Source organism: Bos mutus, chromosome 19 (genome assembly GCF_027580195.1).
Source record: "Bos mutus isolate GX-2022 chromosome 19, NWIPB_WYAK_1.1, whole genome shotgun sequence".
NCBI lineage: Eukaryota > Metazoa > Chordata > Mammalia > Artiodactyla > Bovidae > Bos > Bos mutus.
In genome coordinates this window covers 7,217,710-7,235,858 of record NC_091635.1, presented here as the reverse complement: position 1 = coordinate 7,235,858, position 18,149 = coordinate 7,217,710, and the positions used below count along the sequence as shown (strand labels likewise).

Genomic DNA, 18,149 nt, shown 5'->3' with positions numbered 1-18,149 from the left:
GCCTCAGGGATCAGCCACAGGTTTTGCTTCAGGAGTTTATAAGTTTTAATACAAACCAGTCTGTATTCATTCTCAAAAGGCTCATTTCCAGTAAAAAATATACACCAGTAAAAACATTCTCACAGGGTAACTGGGGCTGAGGCTGGAAGGAGGTCCCGGGCTGCGCCCCCAGGACTGGCTCCACGGCCTGCCTAAGGGTGGCCCAGGAGGAGGTTCTCGGACCAGGCGGGGGCTTGGCTCCGTCTTCGGGCCCCAGCATGAGGCCCCCCACAGAGGAGGAGCGGGCTTTGCCCCAGGAAGACAGGACGATGGGAGCCCGGGGAGGGGCTGGAGCCCCGGCCTCCAGCGGCGCCCTGGAGGACCGTGGGCACATCCCAGGACTGCCCTCCCACCAGAGGCCCCATGGTCCACGGCTCTGCCTAAAGGCCAGGGGGCCCTGGAGGGGGGCAGCCCACAGGTGGAGGGGGCTTAGGGCCCCTCTGCTAAGCACACGAGGTCATACATTCAAGAGCCCGGGGGTCTCCCCCTGGCGAGGAAGAGCCAGACGGTCCTGGACTGAGGCTGCAGCTCCGTGTCTCTGAGGAAGCCCCGGGGCGGGAACCACAGCTGGGTCTGACACCGGGAGCTGGGACTCCAGGGCCATGCGGCGCAAGAGCAAACCCTGAAACATTCATGATATCAACTCCCCAGACACAGAAATGGGTGTGGCTTCAGCCCCAGACACCACGGCATCTATGGCCGCCACGGCCAGCGGCTCAGAAAGGAGAGTTCATGCCCAGCTTAGTTTCAAACTGCAGCTTCTGTCGCTTCTGGTAGCGGACGCGGACTCTGGTGGGGTGGAGATTGAAGACCAGGTTAGCGCAGACGCCGAGGCCAGGGATGGACAGGACGCAGAGGATGGGGCGCGGGCAGCAGGAAGGGGTGAGGCAGGAGGTGACCAGGGAACACGCCCGAGCCCAGAGGGGACACATGCCTGGCCGGTGGCTCACCGGATCTCGTGCAGCTTCACGACCTCGTTGGTGACCACCACAAGGACCAGAGACAGGCAGCCCAGGAGCCACGTCAGCAGAGGCACGTCCTCCAGGCCGAAGTGGACATGGCTGTCCCTGTGTGTCCACAGCTGCAGGTCCACTGCCGTCTGGGCCACCTGCCCCAGCAGCCTGCAGGAGGCGGCAGCCCACATCAGCCGGGGGGCCCTGCTTCCTTCCCTGCCCTTCTCGGCAGGAGGCGCACCCGGAGGGTGCCGTTCAGCCCCTGGCCCAAAGCCCACCTCGCATCACAGCCCCTCCCTGGCTCCCACCCTCCACCCGAGACTCACACCACGGGCACGGTCACGGCCCACCACAGGTTCGTCAGGGGGCTCTTCCTCCACAGGGGCTTGGTGCGGTGCACATGGGTGATGGAGATGAAGACTGGGGAAATCGTGGCGCATGTCAGACCTCCCACGGCCAGAGGCCCTGTCCCCGGGGAGTCCCCCCGGCCCACACCCAGCTGCAGGGCGCCCCTCACCAGTGTGTAGGACGATCAGGGCAGCGGCAAGCTTCTGAGCCGACAGCAGCCCGTTGGCGAAGTTGTCAAACCAGGCTGGGGCCTTGTCGACGTGGCTGCCAAGGCAATGTGTGGGCTCAGCCTCCTCGGGGCCCCGGGGAGGTGGCCCCAGGGGTGAGGGTGAGGGGCGGGACCCACCTGGGCAGCATGATGGAGGAGCAGTTGGTGAGGTTGCGGGCCCGGGACCTGTCGCAGAAGCTCTGCAGTGTGAAGGCAAAGCAGATGAGGCACGAGCTGATGGTGAGGCTGAACTTCAGCAAGAAGCACAGCAGGAAGTAGTGCTGGGTCTGCGGGAAGCGAAGACCCGTCACTCAGGTGCCTGGGTTCACAGGGTCCTCGGGAAGTGGGCAGGCCCGGGGGGGATAAGAGCAAGGAGCTTTCCCAACTCCATACCTCCCGCCCCCTTGGCCTGATGGAATCCCTCCTCGCTCCCCCAGGGCTCAGCCCCCTCCACACTCACCTTCCTTGGGAAAAGCCCAGGCCCATGGGCTCCGTGTCGCTTACCTTCTTAGGAATGGACTGAAGGTTCTTCCCCGTTGCCATAGACATGATGGAGCTATGTGGGGGCTTTCCCAGTAAAGAAATGCTAAAAAACAGGGATTCGGTGAAGGATAGGGACTGTGACCCTGTGTCCCCCAATTCTTTTTTTTTTTTAATTACGTTTTTCTTTTTTTTTTAATATTTACTTTTATTTATGTACTTGGCTGCACCAGCTGATCTAGTTCCTCAACTGGAATTTGAACCTGGGCCCCCTGCGTTGGGAGCATGGAGTCTTAGCCATTGGACCTTCAGGGAAGTCCCCATGTCGTCCAATTCTTCCCTAGGAGAAGCTTTTCAGGAGTCCCAAGAGTGAGGGCAACTCTGCTGGGCAGACAGGCTACAACAAGGAAGGGAGCCCCCTGGAGCTGGGCGGCCCCCACGGTGGGGGGCACTAGCATGGCTTCCTGAACCTGGGCTCCTGGGGACACTCGGGGACATCCTGATCCTGGACATGGGGGGCGGCCTGGCCTCTCACCTGAGCAGAGGGTAGCAAAAACAGGACAGCCACAGGATGTCGGTGGTGCTCAGGATTGGCGGCAGCTGGACGAGGCAAGAGAGGAACTGGGCCAGGAAGAGCCGGGAAGCCCGATTAGATTCCAGCGAAGAGTCAGATGCCAGGAGCCCCGGGGCTGCCTCGCCCTGTACCCAGAGGGCTGGAGGGGACACGATTCTGCCAGCGGAGGTTCTCAGAGGCTCTGGGGGCCCCTCAGGCTGTGCTGCCTCCTCCCAGCCTCTCAACTGGTCCCGGGGCACAGGAGCTGGCGGTGGGGAGGGGGGTGCGGTGCCAATGCCCACGCCAGCCCCACCTCACCTGGATGACCACAAGCGTCAGCTGGCACTGCAGCAGGAAGAGGAAGCACTTGCGGATGCCGTACGTGGCGTGCCGGGCCTAGGGAGTGGGAAGGGCAGGGGGTGGCCGCGATCAGACCCTGCAGCTGATACGCTTCAGCCAGATGTGGCAGATGTTCACGTTAGCGAGCGGCCGGGGCAAACTAAACCTCCTGGGAGAGCTGCACCCGGAGGTGAAGTGCCCCCGGGAGCCCAGGCGGGTCCTGCACAGCGACTCCCCACCCTAGCAGGCTCTGACCTCTGCCCCCCGGCATGCGCGAGCCCCTACCTGCTCGATGAGCCGGATGATGCTGATGGTCTCCTCCTGGCGGAAGGTCAGCGAGCAGGGCAGGCTGTTGAGCTGCCCCGAGAGCTGCAGGGGGGAAAGGCCATCCGAGGCCTGGGCCATGCTGGTGCTGGTGGCGTAGCCGAAGGTCTCCCAGGAGCAGCGAGACGGGTACAGGGGGTCCAGGGCGATGCTGCTCAGCATGGGAAGGGGAAAGGGTGTCCATCAGCTGGGGTCCGCCAAGACCCCATCCATCTCCCAGGGGACGGAGCCAGCACCCCCCCCCTCCCCCGCTTCCTTCTCTCCCCACCAGGCCCAGGCCGGTTATGGGGAGTCCTGGCTCTGGGCTGTTGCACTGACCTGACGTCACTCTGGAGGAAGAGGCAGCTGTTCCGCAGGTTGGCGGAGCTGCCCAGGCAGCAGGTCACCTCCCCGTACTCCTGCATGATCTTGATCATCTCACACATGGCTGAGGGGGCAGAGTTGGGGGCACAAGGGTCAGGCACGTGGAGCCCCACTTGGGGCGCTGGGCAGAGACCCACAGGCCAGGGCAGGAGACGACAGAAATCAGGCCCCTCTTTGGAGCCATCCTACCCCCAATGTCATAAACATTCTACGAACGCTGTCACTTCTGAGTCCTTAGAATGGGCTACGCTGGGCTCCTACCCACGAGACTCCCCAGCTCCTCCCAGCCCAGCTTCCTCTGCTCCCTGCATGGGAAACCAACACCCCTCCGGAGCCCGTGGGGTGCCAGGGGCTGGCAGTGCTCCACCCAGGCCCAGGCTGGACGAGCGCCCAGTCACAGCACTCACTCTCGGGGGTACAGTCGGTGAAGAGGGGCACCAGCAGGGGCACGTTGTCGATGTTCTGCAGGTGGGGCCGCACCTGGTGGATGCCCCGGGGCAGCTTGGCCTGCAGGGAGCAGAGATGCGTGTGGCCTCAGGGCCCCACCTCCCTCACTGGCTCCCCTGCCCTGGACCAGCCCCGTTGCCAACCCCAAGGCTCCAGGGGCACAGTAGTACCCGGTTGCAGTCTTCCAGGAAGCTGGGGAGGTCGCTATCCGTGGGCTGGAAGCTAATGAGGTCCGAGTGACCCTCCTCCTCCATTAGAAGGAGTCCTTCCGCGTCGTCTCGGGATGCTGCAGGGACAAAAGCCTGTCCCTCATCATGGGGCCAGCCTTCTGGGGGCCTTTCCTAGCCCTGAAGATGGCGCAAAACTTCCTTCTCGAGCTCTCCTCTCCCCCCACCCCATAGACTGTAGCTACTGCAGGGGATCAGAGCCAGGTTCCCAGGAGGGATCCCGGGAGGTTCTTTCTAGCTGTAGCTCCAAGGAAGGGGGACGGCCCACACCCACCTCGTGTCCACACCAAGCCTCTGCCCTCACCCTGGTTCAGGTCGTCGTGCAGGGAGCCAGCGTGGCTGGGGCTGGAGGGGGGGATCTCGGAGCCGGGCATGTCACCATTGGGCGTGAGGGAGATGTGGCAATTCCAGCCCGTCTCCAGGCCCATCTTCTCTGCAAACACCTGCACCAGGCAGACGGTGATGACAAGAGGGGCCCCAGAAGCCGTGGAGAAAGGGGCAGCGGGAGCACAGGGGTCGGTGGCTCCCCAACCTTGCTTTTGAGCTCATCCTCCAATGAGAAGTAGACGAAGCGGATGCAGGCATTGACCAGCCCGTCGATGAGGCGCACGATGTCCAGGCGGGCCTGGTACTGGGAGGACACCATGCCCATGAAGATCTGGCCACTCAGGGCCTGCATGCAGTCTTCCTTCTCCAGCACCTCCCCGATCCCTTCTTCAGGAGGCAGCAGGTGCAGAGCCCGGCCAGGACACCCAGGAGCCGGCGGGTTCCAGGAGGCAGCCCGGGGCCACACACGTGGGCGCCACGCCCAGATCAACGAGCACACGGGCCCCAGGGGACCACACACATGTACAACCAAGACAGAAAAGGAGCCGACAGACACGGGGGCGGACGGGGACGGTGGGGGAGAGACAAGGAAAGGTACTCATCAGTCAGGTGACCATCCCTGGTCTAGGGCCAGGAGGCGGGCCCCACCCTCAGCTTTGGCTTCAGTTCACGGGCTCTTGGGTCACAAGACCCCGGAAGGCTGTGTGTCTGACGGAGTGGGGAGGGGTGCATGGAGCTCTGAATCCCTCTGTTGTAGCAGTGTTTGCGACCAGGTCTTTTGTCTGATTCCAATCAGGCTAAGGCTCTATACACACTGCTGCTGCTGCTGCTGCTAAGTCACTTCAGTTGTGTCCGACTCTGTGTGACCCCATAGACGGCAGCCCAGCAGGCTCCCCCGTCCCTGGGATTCTCCAGGCAAGAACACTGGAGTGGGTTGCCATTTCCTTCTCCAATGCATGCAAGTGAAAAGTGAAAGTGAAGTCGCTCAGTCGTGTCCAACTCTTCGAGACCCCATGGACTGCAGCCCATAGGGCTCCTCCGTCCGTGGGATTTTCCAGGCGAGAGCACTGGAGTGGGGAGCCAACACTACTGCTTTCCAGCCTTCAGAGAAAGCGCTTTTCCATACGTCACCCAGCGGCAGCAGCACCGCGGCCGTGAGCGGGACACAGGTGACACTAAGGAACCTGCCCACGTCGCCAGGAGCCACCACGGCGCTCCAGGTCTAGTGCCCGCTGTCCCCTCTGCTAGGCTCTCACCCAGGCCCCCGCAAGCTCTCCCGGCCCCTGGCCCCGGGGGACGGGGCCCACGGTACCGTCTGAGCTCCAGCTGCCGCGGCGGGCGCTCAGCTTGATGGGAATGGTGCTGGGCAGCTCGCACGTGGTGAAGATGCTGTTCTGGCCGGGCGCCTGCACCAGCTCGATGCACTTGCCATTGAGCTGGGAGGACAGGGCACAGCTCATGGGCTTGTAGGCGAAGGCAGAGCAGTAGCCAGACAGGCAGGCTCGCTGGTAGAAATCCAGCACTTTCTTTCTGCCGGGGAAGCAGGGCGGAAGTGAAACGAGCAGTCCCAGGGTGTCCCGACCTCTGGGTACCCAGCCAGAGCCGATGGTTCTCACCACTGGCCATGTGCCTCCTCACCTACCTGTCGGAACCTGAAAGAGGGTAGATGTCAGCTCCGTCCCAGAAGTCTGTGCAGGCCTCCAAGACCACGTCAGCCGTGCCGTGGGACAGCATCTGCTCTGTGCCTGAGCAGTGGAGGACCAAGCCCTGAGTGCCCCAAGCCACCGCCCCTCCCGACGACCTCCGAGGACATACCGCCACCCCTGAGAAGGATGCTAAAAGGAGCCCCTGGGTGGGGGGCGGGCCATGGGAATCCCCCAGGCATCATGGCAACAAACCTATCCGCAAGGCCACTGAGTGCGTAACGTGGACACGAGGCCACCGGTCCTCCAGACAGTCCCACGACCCACGGCGTCCACCGTCCCAGCCCCCGTCCCCAAAGCCCATCTCTGCCACGTGTGAAGTCTCGGCGAAGAGCTAATGCTCCCTAGAGAGAAGACACCCTGAAAAGAGCCCCGCCCCACCACACTCCCAGGAGGCTCACTGGTGGTGGTGTCCTTGATGAAGAGGCTGATCATGTGGCTAAGCGGGGGCCGCCGCTTGGTGACGCAGGACAGCCTCCCCAGCGAGGTCTCCTTCATGGTCTCAGCGCTGGGGAGACGGTAGAGTGCGAGGTGGTTCCCCTGCTTGAAGAGCTCCTTGGCCCCGGGAGTGAAGCCTGCAGGATGGGTGGATGGATGAATAAACAGATAACATGCAGATAAAGGGGCTGATCAGAAGCTCAAAGGGATGCCGGTGCTCTTGACCAAGGCCACACCTGGCCCCGGTGTGTTTGGAGCTGGGGTCTCTGGGGGGGATCCCCACCCCACACACCTCCCTCCCTTCCTGGAGGGGAGAGAACCCCAGTCAGGCCAGGCTGCTTCCCTTCGTCCGTCCACCCCACCGGCAGTTATCTTCCCAGATAAGGGAGCACCATCAAGCGATGGCGCCTGGTTAAAGGGGCTGATCAGGGAATTCCCTGGTGGTCCAGTGCTTAGACTCTGGGGTCTCATTGCTGAGGGCACAGGTTTAATCCCTGGAGGGGGAACTAAAATCCCACAAGCCACATGGCACAGCTACAAATAAATAAATGCATGGATGGGTAAATAAACGAATACATAGATGAATAGATAAAGAGGCTGATCAGAAACACAAAGGGCTGCCGGTGCTCTTGACCGAGGCCACACCTGGCCCCGGTGGCCCAGCCCCTGGGAAGAGTCGCCAGGCTGCATACCGATGAGGCGGGCGAGCTCACAGAGGCCCCAGGGCACACGCACGGGCAGCACGGCGCTGCGGCTCTCCTGCAGGGCGACGTTGCACAGGTGGTCTGAGAACCGGCAGAGCCGCTCGGTGACGCTGGCGTCGCACAGGTTCAGCAGCACGTTGAGGCCCAGCGGCTTGAGCGAGGTGAGGTGCAGCTGCCAGTTGGAGTCGTCAAACTGGATGCAGGAGGGGTTCTGCTGGTCCTGGGACAGGCTGAGCATCTCCAGGTGGTAGTCACACACGAAGTCCTCGGCTTCGTAGGGCTCGCCCTCCGGCCCGTGCTGCGTCTGGAGGAGAGGAGGAGGAAGGCAGGGAGCTTAGACTGAAGTTGGAGGGGGTGATACAGGCAGCTCCCCTGAGAGAAGGCACCCCCCCAAGCAGGGCGTGCTCCTGCTCACGCTCTTCCAACCCTCCCCACACCCCTCTGCACCCATCTGTGCTCAGCCACACTGTCACCAGCTCAGAGGAGGCTGTCGAGACTGGGCAAGAAACGGCGAAGCCTCTCTCTCAGCCAGAGGAAGTATTTTTAGAGGGATATCTTTACTGGCTTTCTGTCTCTTGAAGGCGGAGGAAGGAGGAAGGGTCTTGCCCCAACCAATTACCACCGTTGTCACCAAACCCGAAAAAGGGGGAGGGGTCTACTCTGCGGGAGAACCAGGCACAAGGCCTCTGGAGCTGAGAACAGGGGCCGGGATGTCTGAGCCCCGGGCTCCGCCCACCCGGGCTGGGCGGTGCCTCTGCAGCACCCCCAGCAGAAGAGGCCAGGGTGCCTCACAACGGATGAGGTGGCCGCTCCCCGGGCTCCCCTCACCTTGCTGGGGTCGTCGTCTTCGCCGCCCTCGGTGTCCCTACTAAAGCTCACGCTGGAGCCAGACAGGTGTTTGCTGCGGCCATGTGCCCGGTGGTGAGGGTGGGGCTCGGACGCCTTGGGACCGTCGCTTGGCCAGTGGCCGCCGCGCTCCTGCTCATTGGAAAGGTGCAGCGGGGCGTTCAGGGAGCCGGCCAGGAGGGCGTCGCGTTCGTGGGGCTGAGGAGAACAAGGAGCACAGGCCTCGGACCCCGCTCCTGACGTTGCCTCGGGCCAGGAGGCCGGGCAGTTACGGCCCCCCGGGGCCCGTCTCGACAGCAGCTCCTGAGGCCTGAGCCCTCCTCCTCCTCCCGCCTCGCCTCGCCCAGCGGGAGGCCGCCAGCCTGGCCCAGGCCGCACCTCCTCCTCCACCTCGGGATGGCAGAAGGAGCGGGTGGACAGGTCGTCTGTGAGGTCCTCGTGGCTGCTGTGCGGGGGCTCCACCTTCCCGCTGAAGAACAGCACGGTCTCCGGGCTGGGGTTGGGCCACGACAGGATCCCCTGTTTGTCCACACAGCACAGGACCTGCAGGGGGATGGGGGTGCGGCATTTCCCAGGCTGCCGGGGTGCTCCGGAGAGCCGCCTGCCGAGGCGGGGTCCTCCCACGGGGCCGCCCTCACCGTGACGGAGCCCAGGCTGTGCAGCAGGCTGGAGCTGTGGCTCAGTGTGGGCGACGTCCCCTGGATCACCCGCAGGAAGTGGCCCCAAATGCAGCGCAGCATCTCCTGGGGGCAGAGACAAGGTGCTCGGCCACATTTCCCTGGAGATGGCCTTGGGGACCGACAGAGGAAACGGTCTGGGGGAAGTGTGTGCCCCCCCAGCAGTGACACGTTACCCACATGGGACGGGGGGCCAGAGGGGCTCTGAGAGGGAGGCTCAAGGCCATAATGCAGGGGCACCTGGGGGCTCCAGAAGGGGCCTTGGGGAGCTCGGGCTGGGGGTACAGGGCCAGCATCCATCCGGGTGAGGGTACCTGAGAGGACACGGCTTCTGTATAGCTGCTGAGAGTGTCCTCCGAGAACTTGGCCAGCTGCACAGAGAAGAGGGCGTGAGACTTGGGAAGGAAACTGCCACCGTCCCGCAGGCCTTGGAGCCGGCGGGTGGGGGCCTCGCACCTCTCCATGAAGGACACCGGGCAGCCCCAGAACCCGTCTGCTGAGAGCAAGGGTGGATGGATGCCTGGCCATCCCCGGGGCCTAGTCTGGAGACCCTGCTGGCTAGAGAGGCGGAGCCCTCAGAGAGCTGCCCAGGGCTGGCCGTGTGCTGGGCCGCAGGGCGGGAGGTGGGGTGGCTGCACTTCTGCCCTCTTTGCTGGGGGCACAGCCCCCTCTGTCTTTCTGTTCCTGTCTTTGGCTCTTTCTGCACTTTCCCACACCCCCTCCCTGAGGCCCGGGAACTACTGACCAGGGAGCTGGGGGAGGCCTTGCTCATCTGGGCCAGGACACGGGCTTCTCCACAGGCGGTTGCCAGGACCCAGAGGACCGGGAAGAGCAGGGGGAGGATGGGCAGGACGCCATTCACCTGGGAAAGAGCGAGCCCCGCTGAGGTGCCTGGGGCCCTCCCCTGAGCAACAAGGACCGCTGGGGACAGCAGGCAGGAAGTGGGGAAGGAAAGCAGGCGCTCCAAAGCGGAAGTCTGGGAGGCCCCTGGGCTGGGGGTGGGAGGGGCAGTCAGGGCACCACGAGGGGACCCAGTCTCTGGGGAAAGAGAGGAGAGGGCAGTCTTACCTGCAGCTGGAGGAGAGTGTATTGCCAGGTGGTGACACCTGGGGCATTGAGCATGAAGCGCAGGGCGTTGGTGATGAGGAAGCTGGCCTGTTGGGGACAGGAGAGACACTGCCTTAACGCCACCCCTCCCAGGGGGGACTCAGGCTCTAAGGCACCCCACCTTCTGACCACTCACACTCCCCCACCCCTGGCACTGGCCGGCTCACACCTGGACCCTCCTGTCTTTGCTCACAGGCTTGCCTGAGTCTGGCTCCCAGGGTCCCCGAGCCCCCAGCCCCCAGCTGCCCCCGCCACGGCCCGGCCGCACACACCAGGACCACGGGCACCGCGTAGCGCAGCATCACCGACTGCACTGTGAACCTCTCGTTGTCCAGAGCGGTCACCGGGCGGGACAGGGCCATGTCCAGGCACCACCTGCAGAAAGAGATGGTCCTACACTCGGGCGAGCCTTGGGTCCTGCAGTTCCCCGCTCCCCTCCCAGGCCCTGGCCCTGGGAGAATGGCCTCCAGGCCACTGTGGCCCATGGCCACCTCTGAAGCTGTCCCTTCAGAGTCCAGACTGAGAAGGGGTCAATCACCCAGTCGAAGAATTCTCACGAAAGGGACTTCCTTAACAATCCACCCTGCAGTGTAGAGGACATGGGTTCGATCCCTGGATGGGGAACTAAGATCCCACATGCCTTGGAGAAACTAGACCGCGCATCACACCTACTGAGCCTGCAAGCCACAACTGAGACCTGACACAGCCCAACAAACTGGAAAAAAAAGAACCTCACAAGAAGCTAAAGTGAAGGCCCCGCAGATGCCTGCTCTAAGGGGCCCGGGTACGAACCAGGCTCCTTCCTGTCGCCATCGCCGGCTCACGGCTCACAGGGGGAGGCTCTGGGGGGAGAGGTTGGGGGACAGCGCAGCGCCCCCACCTGATGTTGTCGATCACGGGGGTCTCGAGGACACGGAAGAGCCGGTGCTGCTGGGGGTTCTGCGGCCCCTTCTTCACTTCTCCCCGGGGGGACGGGGGTGGTGAGAAAGGGGGGAACAGGTCTCCCGGCTCCAAGACGATGTGCTCGTCGTCCTGCCAGAGATGAAGGGGAGCAGGCGGAGGGTAATCAGTGGGTTCCGGGGAAGCCACTCTTCCTTGACCATTCCAGCGAAGCAGAGACATCTCACCAGGTTAAGGACCATCAGTGAGCAAGGAGTCACCTGGGGTGGGTTGGGCAGAGCCTGGAGGATGGGTTTCCTAGCAACTTAAGGATCACAGGGAAGGAAGAACATGATGAAGAGAAAGATGTCCCAGCTTTTCTCCATTTTTCCTATAGCACATGCCAGGAAACCCGTGAGCTGGGCAGCAAGCGTCAGGATTAAGCCCTGGGACCCTCCCACCACTGCTGGTGGACGTTCCCACAAAATTTCCAGGGAAGGAGAGGAGCCCCCAGCTACCTTGATGCCCCGCAGGGAAGCAAAGGATTCCTGGCCTGGCCTCAGAGCTATGATGTCGCCTTCTACCAGCAGGCTAACCGGCAGGTTGACGAGATGTCCATCTCTATAGGCCCAGTGCAGAGACCAAGATGGTGCGAAGGGCATGTGGAGGTCTGGATACATGGCATCTGGCCACTTGACCTCCTTGCCATCCCTGAGGGCATCTGATGAAGGTGGAAAGACAGACACAGCCTCACCCAGAGCTCCGCACACACCAGCCGGATCCAGCATGCTCTCCTCGCTTCCCCAGAAGGCCTGTGTCAACCCGCACCACTCATTCCAGCACTGACCCCTCTGTAGGTCCGCGCCCTGCCTGGCCTCACCTTGGATTTGGTCAATGACGCCCCGCAGTCTCCGTTCTACCTCCCGACGCTTCAGCCGATCTTGCCGCCCAATGAGGACGAGGTTGAGGAGCAGCAGGAGGAAGAGCGCTGAGGCGTTCACCAGCTCCACCCCGCGGCTGGCAGCAAGAGGGGAGGGCGTCCTGGGGGTCCTGGCCAGCGGGGGTTGGGGGGCTCTGCAGCCCAGCCAACCCAGGGCCCCACACTGCCCTCCCCACTCCCTTCTGCTTCTGACAGCAGCTGGCCAAGCAGATTCTCTCTTGACCCAGGCTCTGACTGCGGGGGGCAGTTCCCTGTCTCCCGGGTGGGTACGGGGACAGGAGAAGGACAAGCCCAGACCCTGTGCTGCGAGAGGCAGGAAGAAACCCCACCCACCCAGGGCCGAGGGCTGCGTACCTGCCGGCTGGCTGGCCCCCGCAGCAGGCGAGCAGCAGGAGCACGGCCAGGAGCATGAGCGAGGCGCCCGGCCAGTGGAAACAGGAGCAGCGGTTCCCATGGTGCAGGAAGCTGCTTCTCCACATCTCCTGGAGGGGAGGAGCCGGGGAGTGAGAGGCCAGGGGACAAGCGGGGGGCAGGAAGGGGCCGGGACTCTCCGACCTGCTAGGATCTGACTGCCTTCCTCCCCAGCCTACCCGATCCTTCCCCCGTGGCTGCCTCCGTCATCTTGCTTGGGGGATCGGGACACCACTCTGAAAGGAACCGTGACTCCTTTTTGATTTTTAGGGATGCCTCGGTCGGGTCATGCTGCCCAGGAGGACAGGGTGAGTCCCGGCCCTGAGAATGGGCCTCTCAAGCTTTTCCGCCACCCCAACTGTACAGCCCTATACCACGGCCACAGGTGTGGAGCCCTGGACCAGGGTCACAGGATAAAAATCTCTGGGACTGACCAAGCCCCATAGCAACTGTTGCCACGAGCCTCCGGATCTAAACCTGCCAGTCCCCTGACCCTGTATTAGGTCAAATACCCACCCTATTATCAGTCCTATGGCGTCCCATCACCTAACGCCATCACTCCAGTAGGAATTTTCTCTGTCTTGAGGCTATAAAAATTGGCTGCCAGCCTTTGAAAGGGTTCGGCTCTCCCTCGAGCCGGCCCACTGTGCTAACAGCAGCTCCCACTCTAGAAAACTTTCTTCTCCTCTCATTCTGCCTCACGTCTGCAAATTCCTTTCCCACCCGCGCACAGACCAGGACACCAGCTAGGCTCTGGGCTCCCGGGAGGACGCGTCACCTTCCACGTGAGACATTTCTTCCGCTCCTTCAGGTGTCCATCCAGCACTGCCTCCAGCTGCTCCTTCAGAATGCTGAGGGCCTTCCGGGTGGACAGGCCCAGGGCCAAGGGCGGCTCGCCCTGGAGGGGAGAGGGGGTGGCGCTCGGCATCCCACGGGAGGCCCAGGCCCCCTCCCCTCCGGCCTCACCAGAACCTTCCTCCCTCCTCCCAAGGCCTCGCCCTCCCTCCCCTTCACTAGCCCCTGGCAACCGGTAGGGGTCATGAGCATGTTCCCCACCGAGTGAAAAGATGTGCAGGTACACAGTCCCTGCTCTTCAAAGCCCAGTTTAACACAAAACTAGAGGGACTTCCCTGGCAGTCCAGAGGTTAGGACACCACGCTCCCAATGCAGACGGCACAGGCCTGATCCCTGGTCGGGGAACTAAGATCCCGCAGGCCACCTGGCGCAGCCAAAAAGTAAAATAAACAGGACCAGAAACACCTTTCTAGGCTTAGCGTCTTCTAACTCTCCTTTCACTCAACTCCTGACCCACTGCCATCAGCAGCCCAGTACCACTTGGGCCGTGCTCACCGCCCAGCTCCCCTTACTTCACTGGGGCCATCTCTCCCAGTTCTCCGGCTGGAAAATGTGGATTGTTTAAGTGTGAGGGGCTTCCCTGGTGGCTCAGCTGGTAAAGAATCCGCCTGCAATGTGGGAGACCTGGGTTTGACCCCTGGGTCGGGAAGACCCCCTGGAGAAGGGAAAGGCTACCCACTCTGGTATTCTCGACTGGAGAATTCCATGGACTGAACAGTCTGTGGGGTCAGTTGCAAAGACCAACTTCCGCTTTCTAAGTGGGGAGAAGAGAACTAATCTAGAGGTACTAGCTTAAAGTTCTCCTTAGTAAAAACGTGAAGGAGGAAAACCCCACCAACTTCTGTCATCACCAGTTCATTAAAGGGAAGCTACTGTAACACTGATGGCGGGAAGAACACAAGCTCAGAAAAAGGTTGCTCCCAGGCTGCTCCTTGCAGCAGCCGCTCCCAGGAAAGGGCCTGTACCGACCACACCCCGCACTCCCGCTCGCTGAGGGTGGGTGAACGAGGCACGGACAGGGTGGTTGGTGGCACATTTTCCTCTGTGGCCCCACAGCCTGACCTCTGCCATCGAGACCCCCTCTCCTGGGCTTCTCGCTTCCTCTGTCCTGTCCACCTACCCCGCAGTCCCTCCTGTGACATCTCCACAACACTGTGTACGTTTCCAGGGAAACATCAGCCACAGGAATTCGCCTGCCAGCAATAAGCTTCCAACTCCTAAATCTGACCTGTAGCCTGACCACTGTCCTAAATTCTGACCTGTTTCTGAACTGATCCACAGCTCTTTCATAGGTATCTGTGAGTTGACACGTGCGAAACCCCGAAACTGCCGCCCAGCTCTCCCCACCAGAGCCAGTAGCCCTCCTGCAAGTTACCACCTCACCCAGGCATTTCAGCCCCTCCCCTCAACCCCTGCCTCCCCTTCCCGCCTCCCAGTGCCTACCTTCTATCCCAGCCAGGGAGCGTGCATCTGATCAACTGACCCTGTTTCCCTTTAAAATCCAGCCCAGACTCCTGAGCATGGTCTGGGATCTTCTCCAGCCTCTTCTCCTGCTGTTCCTGCCACATGCCCAGCTCCGTGAGCTCATGTGCCAACATCTTCCTGCATTTTCCTAGCCAAGAACACACTCCCTGCCCCAGACAACTCTTACTTCTCTGAGACTCGGCTCAAACACCACCCGCTCTGGCAAATTTCCCAAAGCCCAGGGCTGCACGTACTGCAGGAGGCTGGTATTCCAAAGGCACCCCAGGGCGCCCTGGCTCACAGGCGGCGCCGCAGAGCGCTGTCGCCATAGGTCTGCTTGTCTGGCTCCCCCACCAGACAGCCAGCCAGTTCCTTGAAAACAGGTGGTGAATTCTTCCATGTCTATACTCTCCCACCAGACACAGGGCAGCGGCTCAATGAATACTTGCTGAATGAATGAATGAACGAACGTACGTGTAGCTTCACGGGTATCAAGGACACCTTAATGAGGGTTGTCAAGTGTTCAGCCACTCAATCGTGTCTGACTCTGTGACCCGATGGACTGCAGCCTGCGGGGCTCCTCTGTCCATGGGATTATTCTCCAGGCAAGAACACTGGAGTGAGTTGCCATTTCCTGTTCCTGGGGATCTTTCCGAACCAGGGATAGAACCCGCATCTCTTGCATCTCCTGCGTTGGCAGGCAGTTTCTTTACCACTAGTGCCACCTGGCAAGCCCAACCCAGGACCTACGGCAGAACTGCCTAGAGCTTTTACAAATGTGCAAGTCCAGGTCCCCACCCCAGACCTACCCAATCGACGCTTCTGGAGGTGAGGCCCACTCTGGGTGGATCTGAGGCACAGATCCCCAGCTGGCGGTCCAGGGGAAAAGAAGGCCCCCGGGAAAGACAGGGCCTGGGGGAGCAGTGAGTCTTTCCCAGGGCAACCTGAAGAGCACCAACGTGGGCTTTCACCAGGGAAAGTTCTGAGCAAGGAGAGGGAAGGCCTAGCCCTGGGGCGCCAAGAAAGGGTCTGGGTTTATCCACTGGGTCCCGGCCAAGCGTCACTAAGCCAATGGGGCCCTGGCTGCCCGGGTTCACAGCCCTACCTCTCCGTTCCCACCCTCGGGGTCCTGCCCTGACTTTGTCCACTAATGTTTCTGGATTTCCTCCTCCCTGCGGGTCTCCATATTCCATGGCAGCCTAGCCCCTCACCAGATACACATCTCCACCACTAGGGGTTGATGGCCTGAGGTGGCATCCCCTGGCTGCAGACTGGGCACCGGGGGCTTGTCGCCAGCTCTCTCAGCCTGAGGGGTGAGGATGGACCCCAGAGTGGGTCCCACCCAAAGACCTCCCAGCTCCTTCACTTGAACCCCAACCCCCCATCCCTGCTCTCCACAGAGGCTCTGGGGGATTATGAGATGAGAGCTGCCTCTTCCAAGAGGGAAGAACTGGTCATTTCAGCTCAGGAAGAAATGGGCCTCCAGGCAGGGAGCTGGCACCCCCTTAAGGGTAAACACCTCCCTCTGGCAGGGATCTGGGCCGAGAGCCCATGGTCCAGAACAAAGGAGTACCAGGTAAGGCCAGCACCTCTGCCTAGACTCCTGGCTGGAGGGAAGAAAGCCTCCAGGGGCAAGAAGGAGGAAGAGAAAAGCAAAGGGTGACCAGGGGTCTGTCCAGGGCCAAGGGGCTGGCCCCGGAGGGGGATGCCTGCCCCTCTCGTCCCGGAAAACCCCGGAAGAAGAGAGTCTGGGAGGCCCGCCTGTCCTCCCCCTGCCCCGTCCTCCCCCGGGCTCAACCCTCCGAACTCCCTTCCCCAGCAGGGACTGCGAGTTCCCAGGGTAGACTTGCCTAGGCCAGGTCTCCAGAAACTAAAGTGAGTACACCTCCTGCGGGCAGGGGAGGGCTGGCTGGCAGAGGTGGACAGGCTGTGCGCCAAAGGGCAGGAGAAAGCAAGGGCGACAAAGCCCACGGGGCTGCGGGGTCACCCGGAGAGCGGCTTGGGCCGGAACAGGTGCCAGGCTCAGGAAGGCTAAGGGAGCAGCCGGGGCGCAGCCTTCCTCTGGCCGGGCCTTTAGACCATGGACACTCAGCAACTGCCCTCCGCCTGCCCTGCAGCTGGCCTGTACCCGCTGTCTTATTTCAGGCACCCCAAACCCCCTGAGTCCCCCACCCAGCGATCGTTTAGCTCCTTCTCTGCCTCCAGGTTCTTGGAACCTAGAGTCTGCTCCCCTCCCGGGGTGGAAGGAGGGGCCAGAGGGCGGCAGAAGCTCCAGGGGCAGCGGGAGGTGAGCACGGAGCCCCCGTGAGTCAGCCCCCCGCATGTTGTGTCTGGTCTGGAGCACCCACTCCAGACTGGCGATTAAAGGCAACACAGCAAGGGGAAAATGAGCCATTGTAATTATATGCCTCCTGAGGAAAGCACCTGCCCGCACAGAGGCCCCAGGGCCCGACACCGCCCTTCAGTCGACCCTCCGCGGCCCGCAAACCCAACTGTTGTGGCTGCACACGAGGCTTGATGACAACCCCCTCTCCAGCAGGAGAGCCCGGGTGTGGGGAAAACCACTGCTTCTCTGCTTTTCCCGAGGCTTTCCACCCACGAGGTGTGAGAAATGAAGCGGAGGAAATTGGTGAAAGAAAAGGCTCCTGGCAGCCCTTCTCAAAAGCACTGAGTGAGGCTGGGCACCCACAGTGGGTTCGGTGCAAGGCTGGGGCTGGTGTGAGAGATAAGAACCCAGGTCACACGCACTCCATCTAAGGTCTGCTCCTCTCCGTCCACCAAGGCCAAGAAGGGCGAGGAGAACCTGTCCCAGAGGGATGCTCAGACGCTCCTCCTCCTCCCCGCCCCCAGGCACCTCCAGGAGGCTTCGGGGGTCAGCAGCCAGGTCTCCACGCCAGAGGGGAGGGGCGGCCCTGCTTCTTCCCCGACACTGAGGTTTTCTGGGCAGAAGCAACCATGTCCCACTCTCTGAGCTGCTCAGCCTCCACTCCCGAGGCCCCAGCAGGGGTGGGCTCAGGAGGGCTGCCACCACACCCCTCACTCCCTCTCCATCTCATCACCAAAGGAGGAGACGGGTCAGGCCCGGGGATTCAGGGAGCAGCAGGTGGTGACGGATCTCTGTCTGGTCCAATCAGAACCCAAGGAACCTGCTCCAGAACCGAATCTGCTCCCCAGGGCCCAGAGCTAAGCATCTGGGTCAGTCTAATGAGGCTTCAAGAGCCAGTACACCTGGGCTGCCCTGTGCCACCATGGTCAGGCTTCTCCGGTGGCCCAGAAGCAGAAGCCCTCAGCCGCCCACCCTCTCCGGCCCCCAGACCCGTCAGGACTCCTCTGAGGTTCCCTCAGCAAAGCAGCTATCTTCTTTCCTGTTTGACCTGTTTCAGGAAAAAGTGGACTCAAGGTCCCCTAGACTCAGGGGGACCAACGATGAACTGGCCTCGGCCACAGCACAAAGCCACTAGTCAGAACCAGCTGACCCTCTGCCAGGTCCCCTGGGTCACAGCCTTCATGGCCGGTG

General features: G+C 62.0%; 1 protein-coding gene across 6 annotated transcripts in view; it reads right to left on the bottom strand.

Annotated features, from left to right (window-relative positions):
- Window positions 1-21: 21 nt before the first annotated feature.
- The window catches only part of TMEM94 (transmembrane protein 94), a 35,928-nt gene continuing 17,800 nt past the window's right edge, over window positions 22-18,149 (bottom strand). For 2 of the 6 annotated variants that reach the window (XM_070389066.1, XM_070389064.1), the window contains 30 exons: window positions 13,092-13,211; window positions 12,257-12,384; window positions 11,843-11,979; window positions 11,481-11,683; window positions 10,964-11,115; window positions 10,356-10,458; window positions 10,045-10,131; window positions 9,722-9,838; window positions 9,291-9,347; window positions 8,938-9,042; window positions 8,678-8,842; window positions 8,282-8,497; window positions 7,442-7,757; window positions 6,713-6,886; window positions 6,251-6,353; window positions 5,921-6,138; window positions 4,814-4,995; window positions 4,556-4,724; window positions 4,225-4,340; window positions 4,015-4,114; window positions 3,563-3,671; window positions 3,206-3,395; window positions 2,900-2,977; window positions 2,564-2,649; window positions 2,053-2,134; window positions 1,687-1,835; window positions 1,510-1,604; window positions 1,319-1,412; window positions 990-1,160; window positions 22-828 (listed from right to left, as the gene is read on the bottom strand). In XM_070389066.1, coding sequence (XP_070245167.1) covers window positions 756-828; window positions 990-1,160; window positions 1,319-1,412; window positions 1,510-1,604; window positions 1,687-1,835; window positions 2,053-2,134; window positions 2,564-2,649; window positions 2,900-2,977; window positions 3,206-3,395; window positions 3,563-3,671; window positions 4,015-4,114; window positions 4,225-4,340; window positions 4,556-4,724; window positions 4,814-4,995; window positions 5,921-6,138; window positions 6,251-6,353; window positions 6,713-6,886; window positions 7,442-7,757; window positions 8,282-8,497; window positions 8,678-8,842; window positions 8,938-9,042; window positions 9,291-9,347; window positions 9,722-9,838; window positions 10,045-10,131; window positions 10,356-10,458; window positions 10,964-11,115; window positions 11,481-11,683; window positions 11,843-11,979; window positions 12,257-12,384; window positions 13,092-13,211 — 4,095 coding nt within the window. In that variant the 3' untranslated portion in view covers window positions 22-755. The remainder of the gene's footprint in view (window positions 829-989; window positions 1,161-1,318; window positions 1,413-1,509; window positions 1,605-1,686; window positions 1,836-2,052; window positions 2,135-2,563; window positions 2,650-2,899; window positions 2,978-3,205; window positions 3,396-3,562; window positions 3,672-4,014; window positions 4,115-4,224; window positions 4,341-4,555; window positions 4,725-4,813; window positions 4,996-5,920; window positions 6,139-6,250; window positions 6,354-6,712; window positions 6,887-7,441; window positions 7,758-8,281; window positions 8,498-8,677; window positions 8,843-8,937; window positions 9,043-9,290; window positions 9,348-9,721; window positions 9,839-10,044; window positions 10,132-10,355; window positions 10,459-10,963; window positions 11,116-11,480; window positions 11,684-11,842; window positions 11,980-12,256; window positions 12,385-13,091; window positions 13,212-18,149) is intronic. The other 4 variants (XM_070389069.1, XM_070389067.1, XM_070389065.1 and 1 more) reach the window with 3 other exon arrangements.